The following is an 18,379-nucleotide window of genomic DNA, read 5'->3' on the forward strand; positions in this document are numbered from 1 at the left end:
GAATACTAGTCCTGAAAGAAAAATAAATTCTAATGTTGTGATCATCATAGTATGACATCAAGATTGTTTATATTTTTGGATAATAAATGTCACTCAAATGTTAAAATGTTACCTAAGAAAAAAATCAAAATCGTCTGCAGTCCATCCATGGTGGAAGTTACGTTGAGTTCAAAGAAAGACCTACAGGTTTATACAGGTCGATAAGATGACATAGATGTTTCCATTGAAGAAGAAGCAGCTGTTGATTGGCTGGTTGAATGGAACGTTTCATTCTGTGGTTTTACAGACGACAGTGTTCAAAATACAGTTAGGCTTTTTGAATTGTTGCAACATGGTGAGATTTGGTAAAGAGTCTAAATAAAACTAACCGCACCACAAGTTTTAAGTTTGATGCTTCAGAGCAGGGCAAGTTTTCATTTGTCAGTTTCAATACAAACTTACATACTCAGTTTGTAAGTATGTACAAGTGAGTACATACTGTCATGTCCAAAATTATGTCTTACCAAATAAGATACAAGATTTACAGATTTAAAATCAATTTTATCTTATTACTTGGACATAGCTTTTGCATCACATAGTGTATTTACTCAAAATATGATTAATCAAAATTTTGTTTGCAATACAAGTTTTGCATTATTGGTAACCATAACTTCTACTATGAAATAATTAGAAAACATGAGGTCAAAGTTTAGTCAAGACCAGTAAAAATAAAATTAATATTGGATCAAGTTTTTAGAGAGTCCGATTTCATATTGTATCAGCAACAATGGTCTGAAACAACAACAGCAAAACAAAACAAAACAAAAAATACAATAAGATAAAAAACAAAAACATATAAAACAAATGCAAAAAAGAACAGCTTTTACTCCACAAACTTGATTTCCATAAGCCATAATAGTACATTGTATAACTTTGTGTCATTACAGTCCAATCGTATAAAACTTTCTAAAGAGTCACCAGTAGTTTATAATTTTGGGCATTTTTTTAGTTGTTCCATGTTTATGCCTTACAGTTTCTGAAAAAAACTGCTTCTAAATATTCTGAATTCACTCTTACATGCTAGCAAACTCACATGTATTTACAACTGTTGCTGCAGGGCTCTATCTTCACACAGATCCTTTCTGATGATTTGACCTTTGTATGTTCCTTTGCTCATCATGTTTAATATTTGATCTCAACTTAATCTCAAAAGAATTACATTTTTTTTATCTCATCCTCTTGAAAAAGAAGCAGCTGTTGATTGGCTGGAACATTTAATTCTGAGGTTTTACAAAATGCTTATTGTTGGTGCTAAGTCTCAGTAATTTTGTCTCATGTAAAGTTCGCTCAAGGAAAAACAGACTTGACACTTACAAGGCCTGAGTTTTGACAGCATAACTGTTTCATTTTCTCGTAGCTGTAAACAGTCCATTTTGCCTAAATTGCAGGCTTAATCTGTCTACACGTCATCCTCTGCAGATTAACAGGGGGCTGTTTGTCAGTGAGGGTTTCCGGTGTATTTTACACAACAAAAAGGTTGTGGATGGTGGTTAGTTTTACTGGCAGCTTTGTTTTCTTTAATGTTTCAATGGAAACTATATAACAGAAACTCTAACCTTTCTTGACCACCTTGTCAGAAAATCAATATATTTGCTTTACGTAAAGCTGCAGATGTAAAAAGGGTAAAAAAGTAAATAAATAGTTTGTCTGACCCAAAATCAGGCTTCAATGCAGTTTACTTCATGCCTTCATTTCTGAGTTACCTTTGTATAAAAAAACCCTATATTTTAAGAGCAGAAGTGCTAAACCAATAGGTCATACAGTGACAGAAGATTGGTGATTATTAAAAAATATATCTAATTTTGGAGAAAAAAATAAATGCAGACACTTTGACACAGAATGGAAAGGCAGCTGTGTAAAATAATGGACTGTAAAACTGAATTTATCTGCATGTCCAATCTCTTTGCATGTATACTTCTGCAGAGATATGAAGGAGCTGTTTGTCAGTCTGCATTTCCTGTAACATTCACCACACAAAAAGAGTTCGGGGGTTTGAATTGGCCATACTGTCCGCTCAGTGTTGTCTCATAAAAGAACATAAATTATTTACAGCTTTTTTAGATAAGCAACTTATTAAGATGTCCAATTTTCTTCTTCGGATAAATGTCAGCACTTTATAACTGAATGTAATAAAATAAAATAAAACAAAACAATAAAAGTCCCAGTCATTATAAATTTGATAAATTTTAAAATTTATAATGCAAATGCAAGTAAATAAAAAAATGTTTTTACTCTATCAGAATGTTTTGGGTAGGTTTAGAAACCCTCCTTTTGAGTTGACTCCTTACTATAACTCAACAATAAAACACTGTGGCTTCAAAGTTTGTCTCAAGAAATCTAGGAAGGCTTGTATTGTTCCTGATGAGTCATTGATGGTGTTTGAAGCCTGTCTGCTTCATAATGAGATTTGAGTAATGAGTAATTTCAACATATACAGACTGCAATGATCAGCTCACATGCAGATCCTAAGTGCTGGTGATTTGTTAGTTTGTGTGTGATATAAAGGTGCATTTTCAGTTTGTGAGAAAACAAGCAACTCATGTGGGAACATTTTGATCCAATAGAGCACTTGTGTCAAACTAGAGGCCCAGGGGCCAAATCTGGTCTTCCATGGCTTTTTTGTGTGGTCCTCAAGACTCCAGACACCAAATTACATCCAACAGTCCACCCAGTTTTCTGTTATTGTGGAAATTTACGTAAAATCAACAGATTCACACATTTTTTCCCCACTAATGTGTAACTGTAAGTTTATTGGAAATTTTCCACAACAATAATCAAAAACATTGGGTTTAACTGACCACTAACTCCCACCTGTACATGGCAGAATTTTGTGTTTTTACTACACCACTGCCTCAGCCTAATTTAACATCAAGTTATTCTTCCGTCATCATATGACGGTTGACAAATTCACAAGTAACGTCATACATAAAAACAGATGTTGCAAAATTCCTTGAAACTATTTCTAAGTTGGTTCCACAAAACTAGTGATTTTAATTGCAAAAAGATTTTTAAAAATTTACAGTCAATTTCAAAATCATGAAGGGACTGAACAATATGAAAAGATGTTTAATTTTAAGTAGTACTTATAAAATGCAGAAACAGGTATAATGTTTTTCTAGAAGGATTAAAAATACCAACAAACACTCTGTAACCTTGCTGAGAGCCTTCACAGAAAACTTAGCAGGAAAGGATACATCATAGTCAATCAATCAATCAAATTTTATTTGTATAGCACATTTCAGCAGTAAGGCATTTCAATGTGCTTTACATCATATCAAACACAGAAACACAATGCAACATAGAATCAACAATCAAAACACGACATTAAGTCAAGTTCCATCAATAAATTTGTAATTGATTACATTTCAAATACAATTCTAAACAGGCGGGGTTTTAGTTGAGATTTAAAAGAAGTCAGTGTTTCAGCTGTTTTACAGTTTTCTGGAAGTTTGTTCCAAATTTGTGGTGCATAGATGCTGAAAGCTGCTTCTCCAAGTTTGGTTCTGGGGATGCAGAGCAGACCAGAACCGGAAGACCTGAGAGGTCTGGAGGGTTGATACAACAACAGCAGATCTTTAATGTATTGTGGTGCTAAGCTGTTCAGTGATTTGTAAACTAACAACAGTATTTTAAAGTCTACTCTTTGAGCTACAGGGAGCCAGTGTAGGGACTTTAAAACTGGTGTTATGTGCTCTATCTTCCTGGTTTTAGTGAGAACACGAGCAGCAGCATTCTGGATCAGCTGCAGCTGTTTAAGTGATTTGTTGGACAGACCTGTGAAGACGCTGTTGCAATAATCAATGCGACTGAAGATGAACGCATGGATGAGTTTCTCTAGATCTTGCTGAGACATTAGTCCTGTAATCCTGGAAATGTTCTTCAGGCGATAGAAGGCCGACTTTGTAACTGTCTTTATGTGGCTCTGGAGGTTCAGGTCAGAGTCCATCACTACTCCCAGGTTTCGGGCCTGATCGCTGGTTTTGAGTTGTAATAACTGAAGCTGTGCATTGACTCTAGATCGTTCCTCTTTAGGTCCAAAAATAATAACTTCAGTTTTGTTTCTGTTCAGCTGGAGAAAGTTTTGGCACATCCACACATTTATCTGTTCTAAGCATGTGTTCAGTGATTGGATGGGCTCTGAGTCACCTGGTGACATCGTAATGTAGAGCTGTGTGTCATCTGCATAGTTATGGTAGCTAATATTATTTCCTGTTATAACCTGAGCTAGTGGGAGCATATAAATATTGAATAAATGGGGCCCTAGGATTGAACCTTGGGGTACCCCACATGTGACCATGTAGGAAACCATTTGAAATGGAATTCCTACAACACACCCAGGCTGTGGCTAGATTAATTGGTTTGTAATGTATTAATTGGTTTGTAATGTATAGAGATGGCAGGCTTGAAGATAATTTCTTTATTGCTCTTTGACACACTTTGCTTTTAATTTTGGTCTATTGACTTCAGGAACTAAAATTTTACTTAATCCACTTCTCAAGAAAATTTGTTTTTATCATTATGGTGGAAACTATGTTAATGTGCTCTTCATATGACCATCCCAAATAGCCTATTTTTTGCCTTCAATTTGTTAAAACAAGCTGACATTAAAAATGCATTAACTCTTGCCCTTTATTATTTTGTTTTTTGGTCATTTGTATAAAAATTAAATTGTAAGAACCTAGCTGGTGAATTACTCTTTTTTATTATTATTTTATTGTCTTTGTTAGAATCTGGGGTTGTTTGCTTGATTTTGGAATTTTGTCACTTTTGGTGTTCCATAGGTTTTCTTTTTCTATTTAGTCTTAAACTGTCATGTGAATTCATATTCTGCCTTTAAAATGTATTTTACATGTATATAATTCTAAAACTTGACCTTCAACTTATAAATTCCTAAAGTTCATACATGTTCAGTATTATTTCATGGTAAAAGCTTTCTGAGTACAAAGGCAACCTAAAGAGCTCCAAGACAAACAAACTAACCTGCTGCTTAAGGTCTCAACCTTCAAACACAGTCACTGCTCAGTAAAACAGGAAATCCACAATGACAAAGAGCCCCTCACACTTCTGCAGAGGACAGACTGCACTTTTAGGTTACAGCAGTTTCACTGTCCAAAGCACATTAAACATGTTAAGAAGAGAGATCAAAAAACAAAGACAGGAAGTGCAGCAGAAATACATTTAGCATTATGAAGGAAAACCTTATGCACAAAGATTTTTTGCCCTATTTATTTTGTTTGCTTGCATTTTTTAATAATTTTGTTTTGATGGTCAAACTTGTGAACATGTTTTAATTTGCAGCTGGCAGCAATTATAACTGAGTATTTTTATTAGTTTGCCATTCATTCATTCATTCATTCATTCATTCATTCATTCATTCATTCATTCATTCATTCATTCATTCATTCATTCATTCATTCATAACCAAATTAACAAACACTGACATCAGAACATTTTAATCTTCGACTTTCATGTTGTATATGACATCAGTAAAGATGCAGAAGTCTGATGTGTGGATTATTCTCTTCTTTTTTTTCTGAAATGCCAGATGGACTTCCAGGGCAGCAAAGTACACATCGTTCCCCTAAAATTAAACATTTTTATTTGCAAAGATGGCAACATTGTTGACTAATAAAATATGTGTAGTAAAAATTGTGATCCATCACAGAAAACTCTAACTACACTTTACCAGGTCAATGAAATATAGTTGTTTGAATTATTTAGGTTATTTAATTACCTCTGTTTTTTCTGGTAGTCTCATGGAGTCACATTTCTCCTCCTTATCACGAGGCATTTCTGCAGCAGCAACAGGAATGAAAACAGGAATGGTGCGAGTTAAGAATCAAAAAAATGCATTCTAAACGTAAATTTGGAAGGATTCCTTTACCAGTACCTGTTTTCCAGCGAAGGAGAAAACCAAAAGTTGAGGTCAAGAAGGTGGAAAAAATAAAAACAGCAGGACACAGAGCAAAGAGCAGCTTCCAGCACAAACCACACTGCTCATAAGACATGGTTGTATTTGAAGGAGCAACACTGGAATCTGTATCAAACACAAAGCAGCAAGCAATGTTTATGAATTTAAACGCCATTATTTTTTTGTGATTTTTAGATTATATATATATATATATATATATATATATATATATATATATATATATATATATATATATATATATATATATATATATATATATAATCAGTTTGTAGTCAGTAGTATAAAAAGGAAAAACTTACAGAGTTTGATCTTGGTGGCGATGTTGCCGTATTGGTGAATTGTCTTCGACCCAATGTTTTTATTTCTGTCTATCTCCAACTTTGTCTCTTCAGTTCCACAGTAATAGAGCCCTTCATCAGAATTGCTAGCATGCATGATCAGCAGGTCATAGGAATCAAACGTAAAGTTCTTCAGAAATTTTAAATGAGGAAATTTCTTTTCAGTTCCTAAATCAATCCTTACATATAGAACAAGAGTTGGTTTGTCTTCATGTGAAGAATTCTTGTACCAAACAATATACACTCCAGATGACTGCTTGCAGTCACAGTAGAGAAGGATGTTTTCTCCAGGTCTGGCTGTTTTCTCCACTACTAATGTGGAAATAGACAAATGACTCCATAAAACAACTCCTGAAACAAAAATACAATAATAAAAACTTCTTCAGATAAATTCTAACTGAACAACATTCAAACTTTAAATGTTCAACTACCATCCTATAATAAACAAAGAGTTCAAATTACCAATGCAAACCACCAGAGCATTGTGAAGCTGCTTCATGCTTGATGTTGATCTAGAGCCGAAGGGCAGTTTCAAGCTTTCGTTGGCGGATGCACTGATGTGAAAGCTTTTCCATTTCACAAAATGCAGCTTCTGATTGGCTGGTGGAACGGCACCTTTTAATCTGTGGTTTTTACTTCAGTTGTGGACAAAGTTGGATGGTTTTGTTTTATGATTGTTTCTACTCTGTGAGACTTTACTGTAGATCCTGAACTGCTAACAACAACAAGACATTCCAATCAGACAGAACAGTTTAAAGATCTTGTTAGGAATTAGTTGTAAATAAACCTTAAAGCCACTTAGTTTATACAAGTCTTGGAGGAATTGAACTATTTGAAATTTCCAAAACATTTAGTTTAACTTGTCAAAAATTAGATTGGAAGTTTAGAGAGTAAGATTAGAACAGATATTTTGATTAGTTAACTTGACGTAAGTTCACATTCACTTCCTATTTATTAAACTTAGTCTCATACAATTAAAAAATAGATACTTAAATTTGCCGTCCCATAAATATATTTAACAACTTCAGGCGCACTTTTATGATGTAAAAGACAATAAATTCGATCATCAAATTCTAACACAAAGTATATAGCTACATTCATAGCATTTTAGTTTGTTTTGTAAATATATTCAGTAAAACACACAGAATTGTAGCAAACCAATGAGAAAAAAAATCCCCACAAAGAATCTCTCTCCTGAGAAAATTGCCCTGTCTTTTTGTTTTGTTCCTTTGTTGTTGTTGTAAAGTCCAGTGTGATTTTTAAAATTATTTCCTGTACAGTTGGAAACAGAGGTGTGACCAAGTCACTGTGTTGCAAGTCTCAAGTAAGTCTCAAGTCTCTGTCCTCAAGTCCGAGTCAAGTCTCAAGTAAAGAAGGCAAAAGTCGAGTCAAGTCTCAAGTCAGGAACCTTTAATTTCAAGTCATTTCGAGTCGTGTTTTTTTTTTAATAATTTGCAATTATACATAAAATTCAAATATTAGACCATTTGTTCTTTTTAAAATATGTATTTGAGGTTCATTTGTGATCCTCTTATTCATCTGGTATTCTTCAAATCTGTCAGAAGTAAACAGATGTCAGAAAATAAATTACAGCCTTTCATGAATTACATTTGACTTCAGTTTACTCCTTCTATTCATAAATAAACATCAACACTACAGCAATCATAGTTTTCAAAAAATGAAATAAGTATAAATGAAGTTATCACAAGTAAACTCAGGAAGGTCTGGTGCATTTATTTTTCTGCTTTTATTTCTAAGTATGTTAGTTTCAGTCCTCCGTAAATATGGGACAGATATTCTAAACACAAAATTTATTTGGGACAGTCACTGTATTTGGTCTTTTTTTTTTTTTTTCCCAGCAAAGCTATACTACTTGGAAATGGGTTCTGTGCGACATGTGACAGTCACGCCGGTCAGTGCATTAAGTCAAAAACAGTTGACTTAATGCACTGACTGCAGTAAACAATATATTGTCAATATAATTTCCCAACGTAGATGTCTTCAAATACACCAACCATCCTTAGATGATACTAGACCCGGCTCATCATCATGATGGGACAGAGAGACTCTGTTCCCTGTGTTCAGGTCCAGAATCTGCTTTCTGTTCCGGAGCCCCGGTCACTATCCACCGGCTTCCTGAGCTAACACGGTGCACATTATTTGTGGAGGCATTTGAAGGACCGGATTTATGGTAAATCGTCACCAATTTAACCCGGAGTACACATGCTAACACGAAGTTAGCTAAAGTCAACTATCTTACAGCAAAAGAAAAGTGCCACCTACCGATCTTTGTGAAGCTTCAAATGCCGGACAAAGTTGGACGTCGTGGCATCTCCATCCGATATTCTCTTCTTGCATGTTTTACAAGTTGCAGTTCGTTTTTTAGTCGAAAGTTCATAACCTACGTAGCCAAAAGAAATTACTCGCGGAAGCATATTCGAGCGGTTATTTCGTATTTCGTTCCCTGAGCTCTGTAGCTTTGCTGCGTTTTTTTAAACGTCCAAATCCTGTTAATTTGATTGGTTGTGCTGCAGCTACGTACACATACATACATAAGGAGAGAGGAAAAACATAGTGACGGTCTGCGCATATTGATACGGAATGAGTGAAATTAATTAATGACGCCACTTTATAAATAATGTGTTTTAAATTTTAAGACTTTGAGTAAAAAATATCAAGTCTTTTCAAGTAAACAGCTTCAAGTCGAGTCAAGTCCCAAGTCAATGGCATGAAAGTCAAAGTCAAGTCCGAGTCTTTGAGCATTTTTTCAAGTCAAGTCTCAAGTCGTGATTTTAACGACTCGAGTCTGACTCGAGTCCAAGTCATGTGACTCGAGTCCAAGTCATGTGACTCGAGTCCCCACCTCTGGTTGGAAATAACCTTTCTTAGCTTGTTGTCACCTACTAAAGGGCATTGGGATTGCTAAACATCAGTCATACTGTGATGGCAAATAAATGATAACAGATATAGAAAGGTTTTGGTGATTTTTGAATCCCCATTGACTACAAAAAATATATATATAGGTAGCAATTCAAATATAAAGAATAGCATCTTAAAAAGGTGAGTATTTCTTTAGAATACTTTATGGCAAGTTTTTCACTGAGGAAAATTGTCTTTGTGATTATTAACTTTTTAGTTCAGTAGCTCACACACATTGATCAAAGCAAGCAAATGAGCTGAAAAATTCGAAACTAATTAAAATTGCATCTTGTGTACACCAACTTAATAACTGAACAATTTGTGATAAGATGTAGTTAAAAGGTATATTTTTCCTATGTGTAGTTATTTATTCTGGTGACCTGTCCAGGGTGTACCCCGCCTCTCGCCTGTTGACCACTGGATATAGGCACCAGCACCCCTTGTGATCCCATTAGGGATAAGTGTGTAATGAAGGGATGGATAGTTCTTGATTCTCTGTTTCAGTTTTATATCAGCTACTTTCTTCAGGATAAAGTAAGAAAAAAATCTGCCTGAAATGATCACTGCTTATAGATTGAGACCTTTTGCCATCACAGTTACTGAATCTTGGAATACATTGCCACTTCAGACAGTTTCCTTCAACAGCTGCTTTAAAATCTTATTTGCAAATGTATTTTTACTCTTTGACCTTACACGCAGTTTAAGATATCAACTACTGTTTGTTTGCTTTGTGCATTGCACTCCTTATTTCCTGCAGGGTGTACCCCGCCTCTCGCCTTTTTGACACTAGAGATAGACACTGGCATCTTTTTATAGCTACTTTTCAGCACTTTGATCTGGTTGAAAATTTAAGTGCTTTATGAATAAATCATTTAATGTTAAATGGCTGTTCAGATATTTTGTTGTGACATTTTCTGAAATTATTTTTAAACAGTTCCCTTAAAAATATGTTTTATGAGCTTGCCTTTGTTGGTGGAAGTCGACAGACAGACAGACAGACAGACAGACAGACAGACAGACAGACAGACAGACAGACAGACAGACAGACAGACAGACAGACAGACAGACAGACAGACAGACAGATAGATAGATAGATAGATAGATAGATAGATAGATAGATAGATAGATAGATAGATAGATAGATAGATAATTTTGAGATTAATTTTAGTGTATGCTTAAACTTTAAGCAAGTTAATACTATGTGTTGCACTCTTAGTTAATAGTTAATCAGTGTGATTTTAGCAGGTGCTTTTATTGATGAAAACTGTTAACACAAACAAGAGCGACAGTGCGCGCCTGCCGGTCTCTGTCGGTGATCTGCGATGAATTGCTGTTCGCTCGCTGAATCCGTAGTGCTCACTGTGATCTATATGCCCTCTGGTGGCGAACTGCTGTAACTACAGTTTAATGCCTCAGACCGAGTAGGAGAAGTGTGACTTAAAAATAATTTCTATAGCCAAACAAAATGGAAACTCTGCCGGTGTCCATTATGACGCTTTTATTGGGCAGCCTAGAGCCCCTCCCCTTTGATTGACACCGCATTCGACCAATAATGTTGTGAAATGGCTTTTTCCGAGCCAATAATATCCAGAGAGCGACTTGAGCTCATTTTGACATGCCTGTATTCTTTCTGGAATATTTCTAACTGGTCAACTCGGAGACTAAATCTAAAGCCACCGATGTGTAGCCAACACCTGTCCCGTCATAAGGATATAAGACATTTTGGGGTTTGTTTTGACATGAATCCCCCAGCTGCTTGCGTAACCACGCGTAATCTGTGCGCCTTTGCTGCGTCAAAGTCAGGTTCTGTGCGCTCTCATGCGTAACGGTGTTTACAGGACTTTTTCTCACCAATGAAGGGGGAGTTGGGGGTGGGGGCGGGGGTAGCGTAAAAGGAACTCCGGGTACGTTTGTTGTATAGAGCTTGCAGGTATCAGTGAAATGTCTGACATTTTAAGACTCAAAGCATTATCTGCTGTATCTGGAATCCAGAATGACTTTGGCAGCCCTAAAGCATCACCATGACCAGAAAATGGACCAAAAAGCAGATCCTACAGAGTCTAAATCTTGAGGCCTGACAGGCCAAGAGAGTCACGAATCAAAGAAGTCTTACCGGTCAAACTGAAATCTCTGTCCTCAACCTCCAGGCAAAAAAAAAAAAAAAATCTTTGAAATGATGAGGATCCCAACAGTTGTTGATTATTTTGACAGAGTTCTATTGTTTTTTTAAAATTACTTTTTACTTTAGATTTGTGTTGTGGCTGCAGTCATACACATGTCATCTTTTTTATTTTAGATTAATAAATAATTAAAGGATTGCTGACAACGTTAATGTAAAGGTATAGTTCAGGTGTTTTTTTTAAGTTATTGTCTGATTAAAATCTAAAATGTATATGTTTATGTGCTGGGTTAAAAGATCAATCTCCTCCATCTTCTACCTGAGCTGCTAATGTGGTCTGAAGAGAAGCATCACTCCTTATCTATATGGAGTTCATATATTTCAGGGTTTCCAGGCATAAAGAGGTGAATGTTACTGCATAGATGGGAGTTACAGCCACCTCTCCTTTTGTACAAAAATGAGATAACATTTTATGTTTTATGTTTTATGCTATATTGTGAAGTTTTTTAATCTGCTCAACAGCTGTGTACATTAATACTGTAATTAATGTGACCTGAGGATGCAGGAGCCTCTAATTTAATTAATCTGAGTATGACATTTTTAAAACTTTTTGTGACTCATGTTTTATTTTTTGATTCTTGTAGTTAAGATTTTAGAAATGATTTTAGTAATGAAACCAGGTCGTAAATAAACGTGATCACAGAAAATCTGGGGTTAAAATGTTTCTAGTCATTAGAAATGCAATTCAGGTTAAAGTTAATGACATTGAAAGAGCCTACAAATATATTTTAATGTCGAAAATCAAATAAAATGAAATACATGTTTTTACTGTTACTGAAATCTAAAATAAAAATATAGTCATTAGAAGAGCATAATTTGTTGGAAATTTCCCTGATGTTTTTGTCAAAGCTGTCCAGGTGAGATGAAGACATTTGCTTTCAGACATCCAGCCATGTCTGGAACAGTCAATGCATGACTAAGCAGGGCTTCATTCTGATCAAGACAGATTTAAACACCATCAAATCAAAAGTTTTCTGAAAATGATTTATTTGTGATTGTGAAGGTTACTCATTTTTGTTTGATTTCAGTGTTAGAGGAAGAACATAAATCAAAGAAAGCAATTAGAAATTCTCTTTAAATTTTGTTTTAACCTCTAAGTTAAATAGGAATCTCCTCCTGGAATGTCTTGATAGCAGAGTATGTGCTGAAATCTGAACTCTGGATCGTCCTCTTCCTCTTACTTCTCTGTGATGGCTGATGAATTTCCAGGGCAGCATAACACACATTCTCATCCTAGGATTTAATATTCAGAATCATCACGATCTGGTAAAGTTTATTAAAGAGAATACTTTTTTCTAAAGCAAAAAAAAAAAAAAAAGAAAGCAAGAATGTTGTTTGTTTTTTTACCTGTGCTTCTTCTGTTTGTCTTAAAGTGTTTCCTCTCTCTTTCTCAGCTTTGATGGTTGCTGCAGATGGTAGAAAATCTCCAATGTAATAAAATTGAAAGAAACAAACAATCTTGGTTTCAAAGCTTTAAATGAGAAAAGCCATTAAAACTGCATTTACCTGACTTTTGGCATAGCAGGTAAACAAGAAATGCGGAGAGGAGAGCTGAGAGTGCAGAAAAAACCGGACACAGAGTAAAGAGCAGCTTCCAGCACAAACCACATTCCTCCACTGGCATGGAAATATTTCGGTGTGGTAAATGAGTTTCTGTATCTAAAAACGAATAAACATATAATTATGATAAGGATTGAAATAGTACCTTTTATCATGTTTTATCAAAATGTTATATATTATCGACTGTGTGCATTTTATGAATGCATTTTTGTGTTTCTATGATGTAAAGCACTTTGAATCGCCTTGTCGCAATGTGCTTTACAAATAAACGTGATTAATTGAATTATTTATGCATTTTTTCTTTACAATGATTGAACATAGGGCTAATGCAAAGAGATGGTAATTTTTAAAATCTCCTGCTGGGACGTTTACAGCTGTAACAGCGGGTTCAGTAAATTCTGATAACCTGTAGTATTTCATGATAATAATTAACGGGAATGATGAGTCATTTGCTAAACAATGAAAAGCATTTGAGGAAACTTTCTCATTCTCATTTGCAATTAGTTTTGTAAATGCACACAGCTCATCATTCTCTCTAACGAAGCACTTGAAAAATTTTTCAACAAGTTTCTTTTTGCATTTTCAAAATGTTACAATTAGAGCTAAAATATGTTTAGGTGAAACATGAATTTGATACTATTTAATGCAGTTAACTTTCAGTTGCTCAAACTTGTCTACAGTAAATACGCAGCAGTGTTATTACTGTCCTATAATCAGAAAGGAGTACTTACAGAGTGTGATCTTTGTGGTGATGTTGCCATAGAGGTACGCTTCTTGAGAGAAAAGGTTTTTGTTTTCGTGTTGCTTTACCTTGTTCTCCAAAGTTCCACAGTAATAAAGTCCCTCATCAGAATTAGTGACGTTTATGATCATCAGGTCATAGGAGTTGGACGACTCATTCTTCACAAATTTAAAACGAGGGAATGTGATTTTTCTTTCATAATAAGAGCTCGTCTTCCAGTCTACAACAAGAATAGGTTGGTATTGATGGGAACAGTTCCTGAACCAAACTACATATATTCCAGTTGACACTTTGCAGTCACAGTAAATGGTGATGTTGTCTCCAGGCCGGACAATCGTCTCCAACATCGAAGCAGAAATGGAGCAATGACTCCAGGGAAAAAGCCCTAAAAAACAACGACATTTAGAAGATGTGAATATTACTCCAGATTTAAACCCTAAATGTTGCATATATTTAATCTGTGAACATAGCTTAGGTTTTGCAAAGAAACATGCTTATTGTTATTTATATATTGGCAAATCTTAAAATTACCACAGAGAACAATGAGAATCTTCAGCAGTTCATCCATGACTGATGCTGACCTGGATTTAAGTGACAGTTTCATAGGTTTTATTTGCAGAAGTTATGACGCAGAGTTTTCCGTTAAAGGAGATGCAGCAGCTGATTGGCTGCTTGAATGGAACATTTTATTCTGAGGTTTCTTTTGGCTGAGTTAGGGGCATGATGTGAATTTGGGGGGTATTTCAGGTGTTGCAGCTTTTTGAAAATTCAGAGTGAGGGTAATGGATGAACTGCTGAAGGAGTTTTGGATTAGACCATGTACTTTATTTGATGAGTTATATTTAAAAAAAAAAAAACTTTATTCAATGTGTTAAAAGGCAACACAAGGTAAAATACATAGCAATGTGCAGTTCCTTAAAATATTTCCTAATTATGTTATATATTTTTATTTGTTTGTTGTCTTTTAGAGGAGAAATTATATCTGGGTAAAATTATACATCGCCTATTTACCTCAAATTGCACAGTGAGTGGAATGTGTGTTATTTATCTTTTTATAAAAATGATTTTTAATATTCCAAATTACAAAGTGAATGTACCCATACCCACTATTGAGCCTTCTTATGCAGAAAATTTATAGACACAAGTACACTCACACACACACCCCTTTAGATTCAGGTGTTTGTCAGATACACTCTCATTTGCCGCTAAATACATCTTGTATGACCATGTACTGTATATTTTCCAGTGATGTTATAAGTAAGAAATTGCTTTGTTTTGACAACTTCAAAGCAACCTATCTGAATCTAGCAGGAAATAGTGGTGGTGGCAGCTAACATCCCTCAAAGCTAATGGAAAAGTAATGGTTCTACTGTGGAATCTGTAATCAGATGCTGTGGTGTATTTTGGAGTCAATACTTGAAATAGTGATGGATGTAGGGAAGTACAAGTACTTCATTAGTGTACTTAAGTAGATTTTTCATATATTTGTACTTTACATAAGTAGTTTTTATTGTGGGTATTTTTGACTTCTACTCTGCTACATTTTACATTACGCATCTGTACGTTCTACTCCACTACATTAGTACTAATAATGCTTTTGAGTTACACACTATATTCATGTCACATTAAGTTTTAAAATTTGCTCATTAGATTGAAAGTAATCAATGACTTATTTGAGTTAACCAGTTCAAAAACCAACTCTCGGGTCCAAGTTTTGAAAATAGTGTCAGGAAATTAAAATATTGTTCATTATTGACCCATTACAAGGTTGAATACACTATTTTTAGCTGTGGAGTTATTGGAGTTGAAATATCAGTGGAAAATGCTTAGTCCTTTTTTAGGTTTGTCTAATGCCTTTTTTCTCAGGCAGATAACGTACTGCAATGTGTTTACAACAGTTAAAATAACATTAATTTTGCTTTGTGTTAGATTAAAAAAAGTCAAAGGTATAATCATTCTTTTTGTTTTTTTGCTTAATGGCATTTAGCTCTACAAATCATCCTTGAAATTCTGATCCCTATAATCACAAGTCCAAGTGTAAACTGTGTCACAGGGTAAACACAATAAAAATATGAATGATCTGCAGCATTGTTCATTAAGATGGCTCAACGCTATTGAAGTATGAAAGAAAATATACATACTTAATGCTATTGTGACATGAGCTGTGCCTGAAACTTAAATTGTGAAATACTATGACCACCAATGCCACCTGTGCAAATAGACCCAGGACCATTCAACTTCCTGATGTTTACAAAAAGGTTGTGCCAGGCCAGGACAAAGAGAGGTGGATTATTCATTCTGGATTATTGGATTGGATTATTTATTTTTTAAAATATTTTCACAAAAGTTTAAAATAGGCCTACAACAATACAATTTATAAATAAAAGATAAATTATAAACTGCACCAAATAAACATGTACACACATATACAAATACTATATATATTTACACATGAAAATTAAAACTGGCTCAACATGGCATCAATATCAGCATCCCAGGTTGCTTTGGTTTTTGGTTTTCTCCTGAGTTTGCACTTTTGATAACCTTTTATTTGTTTATGTTCATTCTTTCTTCTTTGTTTTCTGTTTCTGTCAAACTTGCCTGTATTTACATCAGTTTTTAGCTGTTTATTTATGTATGATTAGGTTTTATTGTGTTTGTTCATTCTTTTAGTTATTCTTTTTCCTGTTAGATTTAAGTTTTACCAGCTCCCCAGTTAGTGTGTTCTCCTCCCTGTTATTTTAAATGAAATGGACACAGAGATGAGCAAGAAAAGAGAAAAGAGAGGAAAAATGCGTGAAAAAGGTTTGAAAGGAAAGAAAAAGGAGTAGTGGAGAAAAAGAAACATAGAGAAAACACAAGCCAATATCCCAGTGGAAAGAGAAAGAAAACTTAAAGAAACCACAACAACAAACAGCATATGCAGGTATAATAATAACAGATTTATTTTAAGTATAATTTTTTCTGATGAAAGTGTGGATGTTTCAAGAGACATTATTGATTTCAAAGAAAAAAAAGGCAGCAATTGTTGGTTTGCTTTTATATGCTTTTCTTATATGCACACATTGTGTAGGTAAGCAGAAACGTGATGAAAGTAATTATTAGATGTACAGAACCAAATTATTATTTTTAGTGGTGGTCTGTGGTCATTTCTGTGGCCTGTTATGACTCAAAATGTATACATTAGTCTTTTGTTAATCACATATTTCTCTCAAAAGGCAACATGAACAAAAAAGCTGCAGTGGTTGACATCTAAGTTTTACTGGTAAAGCCATAATCACACCCATTTATCGCCCTGTCATAAAACTATTCCAGAAATACAGCTGGTGTATAGATGTAGTTTTGTCTTGCTAACATCACCTAACACTTACTCTATTAAAAGCAACGGAGCAATTCCATGTTTGTCATAATTTGTGTCTCTTAAAACAATTCCTTCCCTGAAATGACTGATGAATTATGATCAGTAACATTGAGCTTGTCTGCAGATTCAGTCTGTCTGCAAATAAATGTCTGCAGAAGCTTTGGGGGTTGTTTTCATTGTGGGTTTCCTGTTAGATTTGCTAAACCAAAAGTTTACTCGACTGTTTTCCACTCCTGATCCTGAAAACAGTTTCCACTAATGGGGTGCAATTTTGATGCAAAGTCACAATTACTGCAGGCTTTCCTTTGGAAGATCTCAGCACAAGTGAACAAGGATTTTTAGCACATCAGCTCTATCTAGTCAATCTAGCTGGATAGAAATAGAGATTTCAGTTGTGGTGCTTTTCAGCTTTGTCTGTTCTTGTGATGTGAGTATACAGAAAGTAAGTTGGTCAATCTGTTTCTACCAGGCCACATTGATAGTGAAACTTTTCAGTTTACTGAGCAAAGAGGAGTTAATAAATCTCTTTCATTGAACTATAATGCACCAGATCAAAACAGTCTATAATAGGTAGACATTGTCATCCCAAAAGAGGAAAAGTTGAAAAGTTTCCAAAACTCTGCATTTGTAATCAGTTACATTAGTAAATTTTTACTGCAAATGATTGTGCTAATTTTGACATTAATACACAGGCTGCACTTCTTGTCCTTGGATCAGTGTTCAATAGTACAGAATATGTCACTCTGTCAAGCCTTTTTGTTTATTGAGTGAAATAGAAATTCCAGTTATTGGAACCAAAATTAGAAAAAAAAAAGACCAGAGCCGTACCTGCATGACAATACTTTTACAGTAAGTATCAAGCGTGTTTTATAAATAACCCTGTGGTCCCAATTTCCCCATGTTTAAGTTTAACCTGCAAAACTTCCATAGTTACTGATTTAGAACAAGACGTGATTTGTAAGATGTATGTTTTATTCATAGCTGTTTTCTGCCTTGTCTTAGTCCTTCGTACGTTGTTTATCAAGGATGTGTCAGCTTCATTGTTGTCATGAATTCCTGAAATAACACAAAGTTGGTAGGAAAGTTGATAGGTCCCACCTCTTTGCTCAGTCAAACAGGAAACCCACAGTAACAAAGAGACGGTGACACCTCTGCAGAGGTTTAGAGACTGAACCTGCGGATTTGAGTAGTTTCACTGTCCGAGGCAAATTATACATGCTGAGAAGAAAGGTCACGCAATGAGACACAAACTGCAGCAAACATACAGTTAACAAGTGATAAGGTTAGCTGTTGGTATGAAGCTTGTTTT

At 34.8% G+C, this 18,379-nt stretch overlaps 1 protein-coding gene across 1 annotated transcript in view; it reads right to left on the reverse strand.

Moving 5' to 3' along the window:
- LOC116720695 (uncharacterized) overlaps nucleotides 1-18,379 on the reverse strand; it is a 69,478-nt gene that overhangs the window by 5,377 nt on the left and 45,722 nt on the right. Inside the window, exons 2-9 of the mRNA XM_032564085.1 lie at nucleotides 13,699-14,094; nucleotides 12,914-13,066; nucleotides 12,755-12,813; nucleotides 12,589-12,640; nucleotides 6,271-6,660; nucleotides 5,930-6,076; nucleotides 5,774-5,832; nucleotides 5,040-5,620 (exon numbers count right to left, since the gene is read on the reverse strand). Coding sequence (XP_032419976.1) covers nucleotides 5,492-5,620; nucleotides 5,774-5,832; nucleotides 5,930-6,076; nucleotides 6,271-6,660; nucleotides 12,589-12,640; nucleotides 12,755-12,813; nucleotides 12,914-13,066; nucleotides 13,699-14,094 — 1,385 coding nt within the window. The 3' untranslated portion in view covers nucleotides 5,040-5,491. The remainder of the gene's footprint in view (nucleotides 1-5,039; nucleotides 5,621-5,773; nucleotides 5,833-5,929; nucleotides 6,077-6,270; nucleotides 6,661-12,588; nucleotides 12,641-12,754; nucleotides 12,814-12,913; nucleotides 13,067-13,698; nucleotides 14,095-18,379) is intronic.

Source organism: Xiphophorus hellerii, chromosome 5 (assembly GCF_003331165.1).
Source record: "Xiphophorus hellerii strain 12219 chromosome 5, Xiphophorus_hellerii-4.1, whole genome shotgun sequence".
Lineage (NCBI taxonomy): Eukaryota > Metazoa > Chordata > Actinopteri > Cyprinodontiformes > Poeciliidae > Xiphophorus > Xiphophorus hellerii.